Consider the following 21725-nt stretch of genomic DNA (forward strand, 5'->3'; position numbering starts at 1 on the left):
TCCTCTTTGGAACCCCCTTTCAGGTAGTTGAAAGCAGCTATCAAATCCCCCCTCATTCTTCTCTTCTGCAGACTAAACAATCCCAGTTCCTTCAGCCTCCCCCCGTAGGTCATGTGCTCCAGCCCCCTAATCATTTTTGCTGCCCTCCACTGGACTTTTTCCACATCCTTCTCGTAATGTGGGGCCCATAACTAGACACAGTACTCCAGATGAGGCCTCATCAACGTTGAATAGAGGGGAATGATCAGTCCCTCGATCTGCTGGCAATACCCCTACTTATACAGCCTAAAATGTTGTTAGCCTTCTTGGCAACAAGGGCACACTGTCGACTCATATCCAGCTTCTCGCCCACTGTAACCTCTAGGTCCTTTTCTGCAGAACTGCTTCCTAGCCATTCGGTCCCTAGTCTGTAACAGTGAATGGGATTCTTCCGTCCTAAGTACAGGACTCTGCACTTGTCCTTATTGAACCTCATCAGGTTTCTTTTGGCCCAGTCCTCTAATTTGTCTAGGTCCCTCCGTATCCTATCCCTACCCTCCAGCGTATCTACCACTCCTCCCAGTTTAGTGTAATCTGCAAACTTGCTGAGAGTGCAGTCCACGCTGTCCTCCAGATCATTAATGAAGATATTGAACAAAACTTGCTTGGTGGACCCCCTGCAGCCTGGTTGAGAACCACTGCTAAATCATCGATTTATTTCTAAATCATCGATGATATTGAACAGAACCAAACCAAGAACTGGTTGACTGTTAACCTGATAACCACTCTCTGGGAATGATTTTCCAACCCCTAATGTACCCACCTTATAGTAGCTCCCTCTAGGTTGCATTTCCCTAGTTTGTTTATGTTTATTATCCCTACTTTGGATATCAGATACTGTTCCACACATATTGAAGGAACTTCTATTGAGGTAGGAGGGAAGGAATAGCTCTTCCAGCTTCCTTATTGAAATCAATACCATATGCACACTTTATAGATCAAACACATTAAAACTACTGATGCCTCTATATCAACCCTCAGACTTGAAACTCTGAAAAAGTACGGCAAACCATGCCCTGTTTGGAAATGAACCGCAAACGTTCAGAAAAACAGACCTTTCTAAAGGACGTGTTACCATTCCCTATGCAGCTCTCAATAGCAGTACAGTAACTATATTATTTATGCTGTCCGGTAGTGTACATGACATTTTATAGACATAAAAAACAAGGTCTCCTCCAAAAGAGTTTATAATCTAATTTACTGTCTTGACAGTATGATGATTATTTATTGTTTGTATTGCCATAGGGTGTAGGAGCCCTAGTCACTGACAAGGACCTCATTCTGACAGGCACTGTACAAATGGAGAGTTTACAATCTAGGTACTTGTATGGTCCCCAGGATCACAGCATGCAGGTGCCTATTTTTGCAAATAACTCAGCAAATAAAGACAGCTTCAACTCAAGGAGTGGGTGTGATGTGACAAAAGTGGTAAAGAAGAGAAGAGCTTTCTTAGGGTTTACCAGAATTTCGAGGTGCCAAAAGTGATGATTTCTCGACAGACATCCTGCAAACTGTGCACACCGTTAGGGAGAGAATTCTAAACTAAATCAATCATGTTAATTAATAATTGATTTATATCAGGCTTTACCATCCGCTGAAAGGGATGTTGACAAGCAGGTTGCCAAGCCGTCTTCTGAAACAGATCCAAACATAGTGGCCACTGTGATAAACTCAGGACAGACAGCTGCAAGTGAGGGGTAGGAATCAGTACCAGAAGGTTAAAAGGCCCTCCTCCTTATCAACTGAGAGGCAACCACAGGTCAATCAGGTTCAGCTGTGAAAGGTTACCAAGGTAGCAAATTAGAATCAGCTGAGGGGGGAGCTACCTGAGGTTAATTGGGACCAGCTGATTCCAACTTGGGGCCGCCTGAGACCTTTTTAAACCCTTGCCTGTGGAAGGAAGAGGGGGAGAGTAGAGAGAGAAGAAGCCCTGCTGCCAGGAGTGCAGGAGCAGAAAAACAGCGAGACCCTCCAGGAGGAGACGCAGTACTTTCTCCCACAAGGGGGTAAGAATTCGCTAGCCAGGACTAGTGGAGATACGGGGAGCAAACTTCTCTTGTGTCACAAGGGGGACTGCATTACCTGAGCCTGTCTCACCAGGGCTAAAAGCAGCAGAGACTGGGGAGACTGAGAAGGTGCCTTGCCACACCACATATATAAAAATCTCTCAGTATACGCTGTGATGATAAACTACCTGTTCTCCAAAACCTACCAAGTCACCAGCCACAAGGAAATGCATCACCAAACAATGGCTCAAAGGAGAAAACCCTTCCACTAAGATGTGGTTAAGGTAAGCCTTGAAAAATTCTGCCTAAAGACAGTAAGTCCTTTCCCCAACAGGTAAGTAAACAGAGTTAGTCTTCTCAACATGTTCAGTCACTGGGGCACATATGTAGATCGTGTGATACAAACCACTCGTACCAGTGGATTGGAGGGGCCATGAGCACTATTCCAGTCTACAGGTTGTAACACAGGCTGAGCATGCATTGCATTACAATCTCACAATTAACTTTCACCCCTCCAGAGTTCCCAGGACATAGCCTGATTAACCCTGGCTGAGACACAACTTCAACCATACTTAATCAGTACCACTTACCAGCTTACTAGAGTAAAACAATTATGCATCAAATACTCATCTGCCTAAATGTGGGGTTCTATACACGTTCAACTTGTAGACTGATCAGTAAATAATAGCGCATATACTTATGTAGGACAATGCTACAAGTAACTTGCTCTTAATTTCATACCACAAATTAACACCAGAAAGTTGTATAATATGTAATATATTTAATTATCTCTGAAGAGTCATTCTCTGTAGCACTCTCTGTTACACAACATGCAAAAACCCCAACCAAGCCAAAGCTCTGATAGATTTATGAGCCCAGAACAAACATCACAGCATGGATGTAGTGGCAGGGTCCAGAGATGAGGACAAGTATTATGAGAGGAATGGAAATCCTCAAGGCCACCACAATATCCACTTCAGTTTGAAACAGAAGACATCTCATGATGAGACTCTCAGTCACTCTTCAGCAATCTATCAGACTAACCAGGGACATATATATTCTCCTCTTCATACGCACATATAATTCCTGATGATACTACATCTTTTCTAAAACTATATTTGAAAGAAACGTGAGCGCGTGGTAATGCAGAGGATAAAGTCAGAAGATCGGAGCTCATTTCCGAGATCGGTCAGTGACTTCTAGATGAATAGATTTTTTAATGCCAGAAAGGAGCAGCGTGATCATCTAGGTCTGACTTCCTGCATAACACAGACCAAAGAATTTCACCCAGTGATTCCATCCAGCCCAACAACTTGCAGCTGAACTAAAATATATCTTTCACAGAAACACCGAGTTTAAACTAAAGATGCCAAGTGATGGAGTTTACCACATCCCCCGATAGTCTGTTTCAATATTTAATTACCTTCATTGTTAAATACGTGCATCTCACTTTAATCTATCAGGCAAAGGTATACTGAGACCAGCGCCTGGAAACTGAAGAGCCCTTTGGTGTAGGAGCTCTTCCCTCTCGGTACGTAGTGGGCAGACAGTGATCAACTGTCTCATTGTAACAAATGTTTTCCAGACCATGAACCTATTCAATTTCTGAATATCCTTTTAAAAGTGTGCATACCACAACTGGACACAGTATTCCAGCAATATTTTATCTAATCATACAGAGAGGTAAAAAATATTGTGCAACTTTTGTTAATTATTTAAACTATCTGCCTCCGTTTCCCCATCTGTAAAATGGGGAACATTCACAGCACATCAGATCAGTGTTAATAAGTTTAATTCATTAATGTTTGAAAAAGCAATTCAAGACCTTTGGATGGAAGGTAGTGCAATGTATTATTATTATGTGCCCATGAGCAGAAGGGAATAAATTCTCATTTATAAAGTGAAATACATATTGTTTTGTACAGAAAAAAAATGTTTCTAGTTCTGAGAAGCCCAGGAAGGGTTCCCAATAGTCTGATATACTTACATGATACAGAGCCAGGACTGTTGATATTGAACCCCTGTGACGGTTGCTGTGACCCCCTGAATTGTATCGGATAGGAGGTGAACTAGAGGGGGTGAAAAAAAAGAGACACTTAAAAATGTACTGGAAATTGTAACTCTGCAGAATTGCAGCTTCATGAAACCAGACTCATGCAGAGTTCTGATGGAAAGTACTGGCATGAATACTGCACTTTGATTCACTTATCTGCTGATTGGATTGATGCACAGGAGAAAAGGATAAAAGATAAAAACACGGCAACCTGATGTTTTCAAATACTGTCCTTAAAAGACATTTTACAGCCTTGAGTGGCAATGTTCTTCTCTTCGTAACAGAGCTGACCGAGTCAGGCTATAAGGCCTCTCTTATAGAAAGGGGGAGGGAAAAAAAAAAAAAAAAAAAAAGTTAGGCCGAATCCAATTATCAAAAGATGAAATCTTATCCTTTGGTTGGACTATTTTATTCCCATTGTTTGTTCTGTGGAACAATTTATAACTTTATGCTCAATTGTCATTGAAAAGAGGCAGAAAAATCTGTATTGCATATAGCTATAAATATATGCCCATATGAACGAATGAACGCGTAGCACAGAATAACCAAAGCAGGAACATGTGTTACTCACTCAGGAGTCTTGTCAAATTTGTTAATTAAATTAAAGGTGGGATTCCTGTATTTTAAGTAACACACATTTTTGTATTCACGTAAATATTTTATCCTCAATGAAGAGTTTCTAAAAGGCACATGGATGCTTGCAATCAATGCCTCTTTGTTCAACTAGTGTTGCATGTGTAACGGACTGGAGGGTCAGGTGCTGGTGCCATGTACTGTCACATGGCTGAGTACGATTTGATCACTGGCTCCAGTGTCTTAAGCTGTAGGCCAGCTGGTGTTGCTCCCACAGCATCTCACTGAATTTCTGGAGAAGAGGAAATGCCTCCTGCCACTTTCATTTGATTGTCAAGTCTCAGAGGGGGAGCCATGTTAGTCTGCAGCCACAAAATCGACAAGGAGTCTGATGGCACCTTAAAAACTAATTGATTTATTTGGGCATAAGCTTTCATGGGTAAAAAACCCCACTTCTTTAGATGCATGCAGTGAAAGTTACAGATGCAGGCACAAATATACTGGCATATGAAGAGAAGGGAGTTACCTTACAAGTGGAGAACCAGTGTTGACAGGGCCAATTCAGTCAGGGTGGATGTGGTCCACTCCCAATAACTAATGATGAGGTGTCAATACCAAGAGAGGGGAAACTGCTTTTGTAGTGAGCCAGCCAGTCCCTATTCAAGCCCAAATTAATGGTGTTAAATTTGCAAATGAAGAGAAACTGCAGAGCTACATAATGTTCCAGACTCCTTGTTTTCATTTGACTGAGGCCACGTCCAGACTAGAAATTAAAATCGATTTTAGATACGCAACTTCAGCTACGTGAATAACGTAGCTGAAGTCGAATTTCTAAAATCGAGGTACTCACCAGTCTGGACGGCGCTGCATCGATGTCCGCGGCTCTCCGTGTCGATTCCGGAACTCCGTTCGGATTGATGGAGTTCCGGAATCGATGTAAGCGCGCTCGGGGATCGATACACCGCGTCCAGACTAGACGCGATATATCGATCCCCGAGCAATCGATTTTAACCCGCCGATGCCGCGGGTTAGTCTGGACGAGGGCTGAGAAACAATGTTAAATGGCTCCACAGGAAGTTCTGTCCAGGTCTCCTCAACTGGTTAGATATCTGCAACCATGAAGGATTTCAGCAGAGCCGGAGAGAAATTCACAAGCATGTGTCAAGTTGGGTGATTTTAGGCTTAGAGGGATTCCCATGGCAAAGCTGAGTGTTTCTGGGAGCAAGCAGTACCAGTCCCGAAGGGACTCTAACCAACACCACAAACAAACAAGCTCTTACAGAAAGAGAAATATTCCAAACCAAAGAGTAATGAAAAACAAAGCACTTTAATGCTGCTGATGACCCATCCTTTCAGACTGAACCAGTATGACAAACTAAAATACTGACTTTGTGTCTAGGTTAAGTATAAAATGTATCTTAACAATTCAGACAGACACAACATGGGATAACTTAGCTACCACATTAATAAGTGACTCAGATCTAAATGCTACCAACAGCACGACACACAACATATGAGCATGTGGTCACAGGGAACGAGCAGTGAACATTGAGACTCATAAGCCATAATGAAAACGGTACAAAGCAATTTAGATGCTGTTCATAAGGGTCAAAACATGCAGCTCAGATAGAAACTCCACAGCTACAATAAATGAAGAGGTAGTTACCATTCCCTTCTCTGGGGGCTCCCGAATCGGTGAATAAAGTGCTCATTATTTTGTCAAAGTTGCAGCTTGGCTCTGTGTTGTCAGAATCTTCAGCAAAGTGTTTCAGCATCTCTCGAAGGACATCATCCAAGGAGGTTGCTGTCTCATCCAGTATGATGATAGCTCTGGCCAGGAACCCATCCAGGTCACGGTGGGCTCTGACTTCTTCCTCAAAATTCTTTAGCTTCAGGTACTGTATTAGGGAAAGGTTCTCTCATTAGACGTTTCATACTCATGCTAGATGTACTAATGAACTACTAGAGCAACCTGACCCCCTGTATAGTTAGCCACAAATATGCAGTTCATTCGGGCTGTAAAACTGACACAGATCTGAAGATTTTATGATATACATCCTGCGGGACACTAGGAGTGCCACAGACTCCCACTCTCAGACAAGAAAGTCAGAGATAGAGACTGAACACAACCAGGCTTGACCACAGCAGAGCAGTAGCACTGTGATAACTCTATAGGTTATTTTTTTTTGTTAGTTAAATAATTCAGTTATCATTGAACTAAGGATCTACAGTTCCAGCTCATGGCACTGGAAATTGTGGGTGTTTGGGTACCGTTAAAAGAAAATAATCAGACCACAATATGTACACAAACAAACAGATACTGCAATACATTTACAATTCTGCAGGTGCTTCAGGCAAAGTTCTGGCAAAAGGACATATAAAAATTTTAAATACTAGTGCTAAATGAATGGTTAAGGTTCTTAAGTCCCATTTTCTAGAGTGAGTTAGTCCTACAGCAGTCTAAATCTGATTGATTTAGGCTCCTGAATAACCTTTGAAAAGGTGACAAGCACATTCAAAAATGTTACCCTATATCCTTATTGTTGGGGTCCACAATTGTCTCACACATGACAAATGCAACCTCTTACCCTTCTCCATTTATAGCCTAATCAAAGTGTGACTAACATTTTACTAATGACTAACAATCAAGTTGTCAGTACAAGCAACACATCCATTGCAATGAACACTGTTTTACTTTGCATGAATCAGTTTCTTACATAAAATAATCCTTCTCCGTCTAAATTATTCTAAGGAACTAGGCTTCTCTCTTCTCAAAGCCTTTGTTGCCATATGTTCATTAAAAGGGAGATTGATCTTCATATTACTACCTACATTGTGGTAACCCCAGGAAGTCCAACTGAGGAACAGAGGGCCCTATTGTACTAGACACTGTACAGACAACTCCAGAGTACACAATCGATCTTACCAGACAACTCAGATAAACAGGGGAGGGTAAGACAACAACAAAACAAACAGTTAAGCAGAAGTCTCCATTTGCCACTCACCTAATCAAAGCCAGACAGGCATGATTTGCAGGCACCATGACAGAGGTGAGGTTTAAGGAGCTTTTGTAAATAAGGTAACAGAGTGACTTTGCAGATTTTAACAGGGTTCTTCTCCCATGCATAAGGGGCGGGGGGGGAACCACAAAGATGTTTGAGAGAAAACTGGACAGAACAACAGTATCTGTTGGCAGAGCAGCATTAAGTGCTTTCAACATGCCCATTGCCCCTCTGATTCACCTCACAACATATTGCTTCTCCAGCTGCCTTTTACAGAGATATACAGCACCCTGTTGAAACCTATGTGCTAGGATCCCCAACCTTCGGTCGTTGAAGCGAATGGCACATCGCATCCTCAGCAGTGTATTTCAAACCAAAGGGTAAAGAAATACAGAGGGCACTCCAATGCAGATGGCTTACCCCTTTTGGGCTGTACCAGTAGGAATCTCCCCAGTGACACACAGTGTAAGTCACAATTCCAGACAGGAAGAATGGTCTAGGTCACTGGCTCTCGACTTTTCCAGACTACTGTACCCCTTTCAGGAGTCTGATTTGTCTTGCGTACCCCCAAGTTTCACCTCACTTAAAAACTACCGGCTTATGAAATCAGACATAAAAATACAAAAAAAAAAAAAAAAAAAAAAGTAAAGTAGTGTCACAGCACACCAGTGCTGAAAAATGGCTGACTCTCATTTTTACCAGACAGTTATAAAATAAATCAACTGGAATATTAATATTGTAACTATATTTCAGTGTATAGTACATAAAGCAGTATAGACAAGTTAGTGCTTTTTCTGTAGCCTGTTGTAAAACTAGGTAAAAATGTAGAGGAGTTGATGTACCCACCGTAAGACCTCTGCATACCTCCAGGGGTAGCGTACCCTGAGCTGAGAACCACTGGTCTAGTGATTAGAGCACTAGCCTAGGAGTTGGTTGGCAGACCAGGGTTCAAATCCCTGCTCTGCCAGACTTCCTGAGTGACCATGGGCAAGTCACTTGGGGAAATGAGGCACGGAAAGACTATCTGAAAATGGGGATGACAGCATTGAACTGTCTCACAGGCTGTGAGGGTAAAAATGCTAAAGATTGTGAGATGCTCAAAAGCTACAGTCATGTGGGCCAGAGAAGTATCGTAAGATAGTATCAGGTAGCTATCAAAAATGACTTAAATTTTAGGTTAATGTAACTATGGCACTCATGCTGAACTAACCCCTTGGCTAGGTCAAAAGAAGAACGCTACCCCTTCCATTGGTGTAGGCTGGGTCTGCACTATAGGGTTACACCAACATAGCTACAGCACTATAGCTATGCTGCTACAGACCCCGCAAGGTAGCCAGGGCCTTAGCTGGAAATGCTGGGGGCTTAGCTCAAAATAAGGGCTTGTGTACACTACCGCGAGGGGTCGATCTAAGATATGCAACTGCAGCTACGTGAATAGCGTAGCTGAAGTCGATGTACTTAGATCTACTCACCGTGATGTCTTCACAGGGGTAAGTCAACAGCTGACCCTTTCCCACTGACTCTGCTTGCACTGCTCATTCTGGTGGAGTACCAGAGATGACGGGAGAGAGCTCAGCACTTGATTTATCACATCTAGCCTAGATGCGATAAATCGAACCCTGCTGGATCGATCCAGCAGGTAGTGTAGACAAGCCCGAAATCTGCTCTATGAAGAGAAAATTCACTTGTTTAAGCGTAAAATATTTGAGAAGGATTGGTCATTAATCTTGTCTTAAACAACGTTTAAGTCACAATGGGAAGCTTTATGCTGGAATTGTCCTAATGAAAACTGAAAAAAAATCTTATAACAATACAGTTGTTTATAAGAGGAAGAAAAAAATTCTTTGTACTCCCAAAGTACAATTGCACCACTGCAAACCAAAGCTGTCTTCATTGCAAGAGGGAAACAGAGTCTTTTCATTCAAGAACATAATTAACATTGCTTTCCCCCTTCACAAGTGATAACCATGGCTTCACGGCCAACAACAATAACAGTGAGTTATTAACAAGGCCCAAAAGGAGTTTTATCTGTTGGGCTACTGCTGCTTTGGTGATTACATCTGCTCACAAATGCTGCAAGAAAGTTTCAAAAATGTGTTCCAAAAATTTATTCTCATGAACATTACTTCCTAGTTTTCCCAATCCTGAGGTTGCTTGAGGCAATTCACTCAATTAGTTGGGGCTCTCATAAGCAGGTTCAAATCCTGCCAACAATCTTAGAATCAAACAATATGTTTGGCTTCTTTGATTCTCATGCTTACAGGGCATAAGCTGATCAACAGCTGGAGGCAAGAAATATTTCCTCTCTGTAGATTATAGAATATCAGGGTTGGACAGGACCTCAGGAGATCTAGTCCAACCCGCTGCTCAAAGCAGGGCAAATTCCCAGACAGTTTTTTTGTTTGTTTGTTTTTTTAAACCCAGTTCCCTAAATGGCCCCCTCAAGGACTGAACTCACAGCCCTGGGTTTAGCAGGCCAATGCTCAAATCACTGAACTAGCCATAGGACTACAGGAATAGCTGCACTATAGGAATTTATGTACTCCTCAAGTATCTGCCATGAGCCACTGTCCAAGACTGGATACTAAAATATGTCTCAACAGAGAAAAAAGCAAAGGTATTGGTCCATTCCAGAGAACTGGCTGAATTGAAAACTCTTCAATAGAAAGATTACAAGTATCCAGTCTAAAGCTGTAACTTGTTTAACTGGAAAGCAAGCATTAAGAATTTAATTCTCCTTTAAAAATCATTGCAATATACTCGCAGACTTGAATGAAAGACAACAGCTAGCAGCGATCAATGCTCTGCAACTCGGACCAGAGAGATATTTAAAATGGAAAAAACAGATCAGTTCTTTCTTGACATACCTGCTGAGAAAACACATTCAGCATTCTCATTTTCCCTGCCAGTAGTTGATGGCAAAATACCTACAAGAGCATAAGGAAATGGTGCTCCGCTGTAGCTATCTGTGATGCCATCACCTGTTACAAGGGAGATAATCTGCCTGTGCATTCTAGCAGGCACAACGCTTTGGAATTTACCTCAATGAAAAGTGGCCAGTCTGTAAACAAACTGGTCTCTCCCATTCTATTGAGAGTCACCACACACACTACTCGTGCATTGCTCGTTCACCAAGAGTTGCAGCGGGGGCGCCACATGTCCCCAATCAAAATGGTCACAACATGTCATGTTCCTCTGTTGGTCTCGCAACCCCACTCTCCTGTTGCACTGCTATCCCTCCATCCACTGCCTTCTGAACTATCCAGTTGCCCCCATCGGGCATGTTCTCATCTTTGGGCAATACCAAGAGAAGGGGGGCTCCAGACGCAGAGAAAAAAGAGACTTGAGTAGAGTACGGAAGAGGCACTCACATCACCGCTGTCAAAAAAGAAATTAAGTCAACTCTGCCTGCGTCTGACTGGTGGGGAAGGAGGCACACATTCAGCCAGCATAGCAGGTGGCTGGCTGGGGAAGGGTGCCCTGAAGGACAGCAGTATGTTTCTGAAAACAAGTCGGTGACAGCTCTGAATGTGTTATATCTGGGGACTTTGGGGTTGCAGATGAGGGTTAGTGTGGGAGAATGGCAGAAAAAGCAACACCTTACCCCTACCCTGAGCACCCCAAATAACGTGGTGGCCCGTGACTTGCAAGATGCTTTGAGTGCTGACTACTCTGGCATTCATAGAGAAGGATTCACCAGAAAGGAGCAAATTCCAAACAAAAGTGAGAATCTAGTTTAAAAAAAGGGGGCGGGGGGAGAAATACATCCATTCTCTTTATGTCAGTAGTTCTCAACCCGTGGGCCCAATCAGCACACAGCTGCAACCCATGTGACACCCTCAGGGCCACACATGTAGAGTATATATTGTGTGAATGCACCCTCTCCCCCCTAAAACAGAGAGCTGCATATGCAGCCCACAATGATAAATAGGTTGAGAATCACTGGTCTGGGTGCATCTATGTCACTTGCACCATCACATCTTGCAGATGATACCAAACTGGGAGGGACTGCAACTGCTTTGGAGGATAGGGTCATAATTCAAAATGATCTGGAAAACTGGAGAAATGGTCTGAGGTAAACAGGATGCAGTTTAATACAGACAAATGCAAAGTGCTCCACTTAGGAAGGAACAATCAGTTTCACACATACAGAATGGGAAGAGACTATCTAGGAGTACGGCAGAAAGGGATCTAGGGGTTATAGTGGACCACAAGCTAAATATGAGTCAACAGTGTGATGCTGTTGCAAAAAAAAGCAAACGTGATTCTGGGATGCATTAACAGGTGTGTTGTGAGCAAGACACTACAAGTCATTCTTCCACTCTACTCTGCGCTGGTTAGGCCTCAACTGAAGTACTGTGTCCAGTTCTGAGCACCGCATTTCAAGAATGATGGAGAAATTGGAGAGGGTCCAGAGAAGAGCAACAAGAATGATTAAAGGTCTTGAGAACATGACCTATGAAGGAAGGCTGAAAGAATTGGGTTTGTTTATTTTGGAAAAAAGAGAAGACTGAGAGGGGACATGATAGCAGTTTTCAGGTATCTAAAAGGGTGTCATAAGGACAAGGGAGAAAACTTGTTCATCTTAGCCTCTAAGAATAGAGCAAGAAGCAATGGGCTTAAACTGCAGCATGGGAGGTTTAGGTTGGACATTAGGAAAAAGTTCCTAACTGTCAGGGTGGTTAAACACTGGAATAAACTGCCTAGGGAGGTTGTGGAGTCTCCATCTCTGAAGATATTTAAGAGTAGGTTAGATAAATGTCTATCCGGGATGGTCTAGACAGTATTTGATCCTGCCATGAGGGCAGGGAACTGGACTCGATGACCTCTCGAGGTCCCTTCCAGCCCTAGAATCTATGAATCTGAGCACAGCAACACAAGGCCTCTGAACCAGTCCTCCTTTGGGGTCAAGCAAATTGGCTATAGAATCCTTAGCTAATCCTAGTCAAAGCAGATATGACAGATTGAATAATAAATAATAGTAATTATGCCCTAAAATCCTTTAAGTGCTACTTGTATACAAACAGGTGAGCTACATCTTTCAATTCAAAAAGCAAACAGACAAACTGCTGTGTATTCACTACTGCCTTCCTTTTGTTTCTTCTTTCTAAAAATGAAGTCTCTTCTGTGGTTAGAATTTGGCTTTTTAAGAGACTATTTGTTTTATTCTGTTTAGCACTCAAAACATTTTTGGGTCTTTTTGTGGAGAGGGGCAGTCAAACTATTTAAACCAATTTCCAAACATGGGTGCCTGAAGTTAGGCATCTAAATACCCATTTTAGGTATACAAATGCTAAATTAGAGTGCCTATACACAGATATGGTTTCAGGCACCTGAATCAGCATTTAAGTGCCTAAAACAAGCATTTAAGTGCCTAAATACAGATTTCTGCACATAAAATACCCAAGCCTCAAAATCTGGCCCAAAATAATAATAGTTTTAATAATTATACACCTCTACCCCGATATAACACTGTCCTCGGGAGCCAAAATAATCTTACTGCGTTATATCGAACTTGCTTTGATCTGCTGGAGTGTGCAGCCCCGCTCTTCCGGAGCGCTGCTTTACCGCATTATATCCGAATTCATGCTATATCAGGTCATGTTATATTGGGGTAAAGGTATATTTATGTAACCTATTGGGTTTTGAAGGGCTAGCGAGTCTTACTTCGGAGCTCGTGGGCGGGTGGGAAATTGGGGAATGAGTCAAGAAGATTTAGAAAGGGAACACCACACATTTAGACTGTCTCTCTCCCAGTTTCCAGATCCCACAGGATTGCCAAGATTCTAGATTTTAAGTGATATCGGGTAAGTTTCCATTTCCTTTGCAACACGCTTTCTGGTTGATTTACCTAGTTATTAAATTGTTTGCAGTAATGTGGTTTCTATATGAATTTTTTCATTTCTCTGTTAGCACTAACATGTTATGGCCGCATAACTAAGTGCAAAACAAACATTATTTGACAATAATCCTCTTTGGCTACACTGCTGCAAGGGAGTTCACTCCTGCTGAACCTCCTGAAGGCAGATCTGATTAGCTGGGATAAACAGGAAACTGAATCTCACAGTTACAATATCTATTGGGTGCTTTTGTTTTTAAGTTTGAGGCAAGCTAAGGAGACTGTATTGCTGTGTGTAAGCCTGGACCACCTTTCAGGCAGTTTCATGAGAGCAAGCGATGAATAAAAAAGGCCCAATAATAAGAATATTAGATTTTGATGGCCAAAGAAATTGTGTTAGGAAAAGGAGGACAGTACATGGCTTTTGGGATGTAAATAGAAACAGAAGTATTCTGAGAGAGCAAGGCATTGAAATGTCTTCTGATTAGGCCAGAAATGATCAACTTTACTTTTTCTAGTAACATATTATGATTTACAGGAGTGAGTTAAAAAGGATTAACCAGTTAAACAAAACTGCTACTTACCTTTCTAGATGTATGTAATAAAACACAGCCAGCACTTTCACTTTCTACTGGAAAAGAATTTGAGAAGAATATTACAATCGTAGGTATCTGGCAGGCAACAGGCATCAAACAAAGGATTTGCAAATATTCTACAATATAATGCAGGGTGAAAGTTTATCATTCTACTGATAAATGAAGCTTTTTGGTCTGACATTGGCAACATTTAATAATCTTTCCAGACAAATTTGTGACTGCAGCAACAAAAGAGCTATTTAGTATGCAGAAATTTGCTTTAATATTGAAATCAAGAACAAAAAAATGGAAATAAGTCAGCAAAATGCTTCAAGGTTCTGCAAAAATATGATTTTTTCCATTAGTGACAAGATTATTTTCATCTAATCCCCAATCCAGTAGGTAAAATATATAATTGTATCCTACGAATCTGTCTCTTATTCAGGTTTACTGACAAAATGTTTCAAAAGGATCAAGAGTATTTCCTCATTCAGAGTCCAGCCATGCATCCACAGTAATTAATGCAAAAAACTCCCATTGACTTCAGTGAGCAGTGGTGACAGATAGTGACACGAAGACTTGGAGACAGGATGGGAAAATATCACCACCACCTACTTATAAATGATCAAACTCTCTGGTATTACCTTGACAAGATCAAGCACCACAAACTATTTTTAGAGTTTTTGTAGACTCACTTGGTGTGTAATATTACATGCATAAGATTGGAAACTTATAAAGACCTAAAAAAGGCACTTAGAAAATCATTTTAATGTGATTCTGTATTCAAAATTCTTACCCTCGTTTGCTAGCCACACAATATATAGTAAAGCGATTTTTAATTTGTTACCTAAATTATGGAGAACTGAATAGCAAACCATAGGAAATTCCTACTCCCAATCCTCTCCAAAGAGCAAAATAAATTCATAATCAATTAAGAAAATTTTGCATATCTATAGCTGTTGGTATGAAGTAGGAAACACTCTAGGAAATACTTTCTGCTTATGTACATAAGTACTGTAGTATTAAAAAAGAGTGATTACTTGGTACACTAGATGTAAAAAGTAATTTCCGATGTATGTTAACCAAGGACAGTTGAATGGCCAGTGGATAAAATGTCTGCCTTATATTTCACAGGCCTGAATTCATATCTCTTGGGATTGCACTTGTTAAAAATTCCTCCTTTCCTCTTCACAGTACCAAAAGCACCACTGTATTTTCAGTACTTTGTTTTATGACACAGAAACACAGTGAAAATGCTTAAACAACTCTTCTACAGTGCCACTGAGTTCAATGGAAATATGGACCACATCTTTGCTGAAGACACAAAAAGCGTAAGAGCACTTTATGTGTGGAGCCGTGACTGGGTAGAGCACAATCAAGGATCTTAAAAGCTACTAATCTTTTCTAAATTGGCTGTTTTTAAAGCCACATCTTTAAATGGCTGAACTGCTTCTATTATCTTATTTTTATGTGCAAAAATATTTTTGATCTGCTCCCCTTCTCATTTACAAGTACTACATGGGCCTGTCCTCAACTGGTGCTCTACTTAACTCCGTTATCTTCAGTGCAAATAAAGCTGATTGACACCAGCAGAAGATGGGGTTCACCAGACATACAAGCTATGCCTTCACTGCAGAGTTAAACTTGAGTTAAGCACTGCTCTAGAGCAGTGGTTCTCAAACTTTTGTACTGGTGACCCCTTTCACATAGCAAGCCTCTGAGTGCGACCTCCCTCTTCCCACCCATATAAATTAAAAACACTTTTTTATATATTTAACACCATTATAAATGTGAGAGGCAAAGCAGGGTTTGGGGTGGAGGCTGACTGCTCACGACCCCCCATGTAATAACCTCATGTTCTCCTGAAGGGTCCCAACCCCCAGTTTGAGAACTCCTCTCTAGAGAGAGCTGCCACTCTGTAGAACACTGGAGCTGCAGAAAGTGAATGGCTCTCTGCACAAAATGACTTTATTAGCAGCTGACAAGTTGTGCACATATATCCCCCCCAAGTTAAAAAGCACTACCACACTTAAGTTAAGGGTTTAGCGTGCATGGATGGACCTCAAGTTGGGGCAACACATGAGTTACAACTCAAGTTAACTCTACAGGGAAGACAAGCCCGCACACGCACCCCTTTAAGCACAGTGAAACATTATAAGGCAGTTCAGATGTAATCACTTTCTGCCATAGAGAATCTCAGAGTACACAGGCTACATCCATTTCTTTCATCAATCAACTAGTTAAAGTGTAATTAACTCTGAAGTATTATAGATTATGCAAGTCTCCATATGAAAGTTATGATTGTTAAAATATCTTTGCCAGGAATATTTGATTTATAAGTCATCTTTACTTGAAAACGGTATTTAGTAGAAAAACATAAGCCTCCAGCGACCAGAAACAATGGGCATTTTCCCCAGGCTTTTATAGTCACTCTTCATTATTTCCAAATATTTTCCCTTTACAATAGCCTCCATTTACAGTCTGATTACACAGATAGAAGTGTGCTAGAGAGACTTGGAATCAGTAAAAATAGAGAGGAATGCAAAAGCTGAAAGTATGCAATCTGATGGCTCCAGTAAAAAAAACAAAAACCACCAATCAAAGAAATGAAATGAAACTCAAAATAAACTATATCTGTGGGTATTTGATTATCTGCAGTCTGTCCTTTGCTCCATCCTTATGGATGCGCATGAATCGAATATAACTGAAGTTACCCTTCATCACTTCATGACCCTCTCTGTTTAGTTCATCTACTAACTCAGCAGTAAACCAGTCCAATTACCATCAGCAATTCTCTTAAGTAATCTTCTTGAATGAACTCTTTTGCTTCATCATCAAAAGCAAGCAAAAGCATCTCTGATTACATCTTCTGGACCAGGGCCATTTAAACTTCTCATCAAATATCCTCAGGAATGTATGGAAGTTTTATATGGCCTGAAGCCTCATTCATCACAGTATCCAAGAACACAGCTTGGATGCTTTCCCAGGAAAGGAAGCATATCATGCAAGTCTTCCTTGTTAATAACACTGTCCCGTTCTGATCTAGCGGAATTCTTGAATCTGATACAGAAAGAACATAGCTAACACACTGGGGCATGCGTGTGGCAGGAGCTTTAGTGGCCTTTGTCTTTATGTGTTTTCTTAGATTGCTGGCTCTTGGTGCTTAGATACCCCAGCGATGGGTACCTAGGTAAACAGACTGAGCAAACAGCATAAATTAGAGCTAGACAGAATGCATCAAACAAGGATCTAATTTGAACAGTTACATAAAATAATTTAATTTTAAAAAAGGGAGGTGGGAGAATTGATATTTTTAAAAATATCTAAGAATTAAAAAACATACCACAGTCGTTTTGTATTTTCAATTCTGTTCTTCAAGCTCCTCCTTGCTGAAAATAAAATTTAAAAAATCCCAACCAAGAATGTGGTTTGAAAATCTATTACAAAAGTCTAATAAATATAGTACTTTCATTACCTCTACGTATCTCTGCATGTAGCAAACAGAAAACAACAACAGGGCAAGGAGTCTAACCTTGCATTTGTTAGACTGTATTCCAGTTTGTCTGGAGATTTTTTAAAAAATTGATCAATACAAATCAGCGAATAAACCCCAGATGTACATCAGAACCTGTGCTTAGGTATCACACATTATGATTCGTATGATACATACACACACACACACACACACACACACACACACAAACACACGTCTACCGGTTTGCTCAGACGAGCTGTGAGAAATTCATCGGGACTTTAAAATACTTTTACAGTGACTATGACAAATTGCACCATGTTGAATTCACATTTGTGGCTTTGCATATGGGAACTCAGAACTTCTAGCGGTGCACCATTGCTTTTCTCGGTTTTATTATAGTATTATCTAGTACCTAGGACAAAGTCTCTTTCCAACCATCTGCAGTTGCAAGCAGACTAACAGGACAGGTTAGCTTCTACAGCTTGACAAGGATGGGTCTGACACTACAAAGATTCATAAATAGGATGATTGGATGTTTATTGTGACATTTACTCTATGCACCTTAAGGAAAAGTTTTCTCTGAGACAGGCTTTGCATAGCCTGCTAACCTCCCATGATTGGGATAACTTGGAAATGCAAAAGAAAGTTTCAGATTTCATTTTTAAAGAGGAACTGCCAGAATTTTTCTATGCAAAAGCAGCCTTGAAAACAAACTCATTTAAGCTGAATGGTAGGTTTGAAAGCTTGTTGCTTTGCATCTCACTTTCTCTAAAGCAATTGGTTTACTCAAATTTCCTTTCCCCTCGTAGGCCCCCATGACTGGCCTTTGGGGTCTGCAAAAATCACAATCACATGTGTTTGAGATGTCTCCACATTACGGACAGTGCACAAATTGTATGTAGACTGACCCTTAGATTTAAGATCTCTGCAGCAGGGACTGGCTTTTTAGTACAGCAGCCACAGCAAAAGGGTCCAGAACCCAGGGGATTCCTCCAAGTGCTAGCATAATAAAATAAGTAAACTCCAGCAAATAAAACTGAGCAAAATAAGAGCAATTTCATTATCTTCTAGTTTTAAAAGTCTTATTTTCAGGTTTTGAAGTGATCATGTTTGGGCACTTAGACAAAAGCTAATAATTCTGGATCAGGGCTGGTGATTTTTCCCCCAAGGACTCAAACAAATTAAAACACATTTCTAACAGCATTGGCTTGCACTCTGGACTGCAGCACCAACAACCATCCTGCCATTTTGTTTTCTTCAGGATCTATGTAATTTGTAGGCCACGCTTTTGACACAGAATGCAGTGGGGGCACTGCGAGCGGTGACAGGAACTCAACTCACACCACTGTTCTTGGGGCGTTCCAGTGGCAGGAGCTCAAATGGCTCTTCTGCTTTGCTGCTTGCCCTGACTATTCACTCAGCGACTTAGCTGAGAGCCTTTCATTTGCAAGCTGGTCAACAGCCAGCATTGAAAACCTGAGCCTCTGTCTTCCTGATTTCTAGCGGTGCTCTATCAGCTGCAAACGGACAAGGGATAAAGGCAATTAGCTTCACATGAACTTCTCCCTCCCACCCCCATTGTAACTCTAATTTTGACATTTGGATTTGGCACTGGGGAGAATAATTTGAAGATTTAAACCCTAAATAAAATCAGAGCCCCTAGTAGGGTATCCAACTCTGACTGATGCTATTCTGGGAGTTTTTTTTCCCTCCAACATGACAATATCATTTTCTTAAAAATACCCTATTAAAATCTCCTGGATTGATTTCAATAGTCACTGGGAAACCAATGCCAATTCCAGGGGACTCCAGGCTAATCCTGAAGCATTGGCAACCACAGCCCCTAGGAATAAATTCTTCCATCTTTCCTCACAGGGATCTAATTACTATGAAATTTTTCAGGTGTAAGAGCAAAATTTGGTCCCCAGTTAGGATGACCAGATGTCCCGATTTTATAGCCCCGATATTCGAGGCTGTGTCTTATATAGGCACCTATTGCCCCCCACCCCCATCCTGATTTTTCAGGCTTGCTCTCTGGGCCCCCAATCCTCAATGCTCACAAAATGATGCAGCTGCTGCCACTATCACAAGTTAAATTTACAGTGTGGTAGCACCTTCCAGCCGACCAGATGATGCCTCATTGTATTAGGTGCTGTGCAACACAAGCCAGTGGGTCACAACTTTTTTTTTTCCGCAGCCCACTTGAAAATTGCCAAGGGTCTCGGTGAACCACTTCATGATCTTTCCAAGTGTTTGTACCGTTAGCTAACTATTGTAAAGTGCTTTGGATAACAGCGCTATATAAAAACCCGTAATAATAAACATTTTTTTGTTTTACAAATAAAAGCACACCACTCATATTTTAATTTCAGTAGTCTTACCTTTCTAATGCGATGAATGTGCCCTCTCTCCCCTGCCATGGCAACCCCTGAGCTGGGGCTGGGAAGGAGGTGGGGGGTCCTCTCCCTGGCAGCCACAGCCCTGGAGCTGGGGAAAGTGCCTCTTTCTCTGGCCGCCACAGCCCTGCACATCCCAAATTCCCCCCCCCCAGCTCTTTTCACCCCATTACCTCCTCCCACCTACCCTCTTTCCCCCCCAAGGCCGCCACCACCTCTGACGTGCACCTTCTCCAGGGTCCAGGCACCTAATTAGTGGAGCTGCACCTGCTCCACTAACTAGGTGGGTGGCCTTTCATTCTGTTGCGTGCGGTTGCCCAGGCGCACGTTTTAGAGGGAACTATCCGTGGACCACCTGAATGGAGCTCGCGGACCACTGGTGGTCCGTGGACAACAGTTTTAGAACCTCTGACATAAGCAATAGCGTTCCCTGGACCCAAATAGCTTACATTTTAAGAGCCATAAATGAATAAGAGGAACGAGTGAGCTTGGAGGTGGGGAAAGGAAGCAGGTTAACAAATCTAATGGGATGTGCATAGTTCTTGGCCAAGTGATCACAGCTCACTGTCTGCCTAGCTGTTAGTTCTGAGGGAAAACTGGAAGGGAAGCAAGGTGTTGGCTTGATGAATTCTGACTGGAAGCTCCTCTCATAGAAGGTGTGGGAGGGGGAAAAACGCACAAAGGCACTCGTGACTAGAGAAAGACACCACCCCACTCCTGTTATGAATTGAAATGTTCAGACACAAGTCACTATGCAGAGCCGGATTCTCTTGAAATAAGAGGTTTTGATACCTGCAAGAAAAATAATCTCCTGCTCTAGCCCTAACCATCACGCTGGAAAATATTCCATTTAAAATGGTAATCTGCTCAAATAGGGCACTAAATAAAACTCTCACAAAAACATCTGGGCTTCCCGGCGCCTCTGAAGCAGATCCACTGTGAAGGAGCTAGAATTAGCAGAGACCTCTTGCATAAAATACTTGCATAAGGCTCAAAAAGTGTGTGGGAGGGAGGGGTGTTAAGTTGGTAAAGAGTGCTTTGAAAATACCCTGATCAGGAAGCTCGAAGGGAGGCCACCCCTCTCCACAATGTGACAACACAATTGGTGTATCCACTTTCCATTATAGTATAGGAAACCCTAAGAGCCCAACATCCCACACTGACATCACACTTCTAAAATAGGAGTTATCAGATGTAATCCCTGGGTCAGCATTGTGTCAGTAGACATAAAAAGGCCTTTGGTATTCATGTGAGGAAATGTGACCATTGTGTGCAGAAGGACACCCAGTCAGACCCAGACCACTTGTCTCTGGCCACTACTCTCCCTGGAATTCCTTGGCGCCACTACAGCGTTCCTCATCCCCGTTTATAAAAAAAATTATCTTAACAGGGGCCTGACAGCACGCTGGAAAGCTGTGTTTTGCTAGTAAAGCAGCAGGCGAGTGTGTGCACGCGCGTGTGTCTCTGGAGTGTATTACAGGAAACTGTTGGCTCTCGGTATCTAGGAATGGTCTATTGTCTAGAGGGTGGAACAGTCTTTATAATTTCTTGTGAAGTGTAAATTGTGTTCCATTATTATTTCTAACAAAGCCACATCCTTCCTTTGGATTGATTTTTCACCAGTCACTAATAACCAGGAATTCCCCCCCACCATTAACTTTCAAGAACAAAAACATTCAGGCTTCCTTGTTGCAGTCAGGGGCATGAATAAGTATTTGCTATTATGAAATATACAGTCTGCAAACAGATGATAAAATGACAGCAACT

General features: G+C 41.7%; 1 protein-coding gene across 6 annotated transcripts in view; it reads right to left on the minus strand.

Annotated features, from left to right (window-relative positions):
* The window catches only part of SLC4A11 (solute carrier family 4 member 11), a 177604-nt gene that overhangs the window by 97046 nt on the left and 58833 nt on the right, over positions 1-21725 (minus strand). For 4 of the 6 annotated variants that reach the window (XR_007773012.1, XM_050943356.1, XM_050943353.1 and 1 more), the window contains exons 4-6: positions 14097-14143; positions 6338-6569; positions 4033-4114 (exon numbers count right to left, since the gene is read on the minus strand). Coding sequence is in view for 5 of the 6 variants with exons in the window: in XM_050943356.1 (XP_050799313.1) it covers positions 4033-4114; positions 6338-6569; positions 14097-14143 (361 nt within the window). In the remaining variant the exon portion in view is untranslated. The remainder of the gene's footprint in view (positions 1-4032; positions 4115-6337; positions 6570-14096; positions 14144-21725) is intronic. The other 2 variants (XM_050943352.1, XM_050943354.1) reach the window with 1 other exon arrangement.

This window comes from Gopherus flavomarginatus, chromosome 3, assembly GCF_025201925.1.
Source record: "Gopherus flavomarginatus isolate rGopFla2 chromosome 3, rGopFla2.mat.asm, whole genome shotgun sequence".
Taxonomy (NCBI): Eukaryota; Metazoa; Chordata; order Testudines; family Testudinidae; genus Gopherus; species Gopherus flavomarginatus.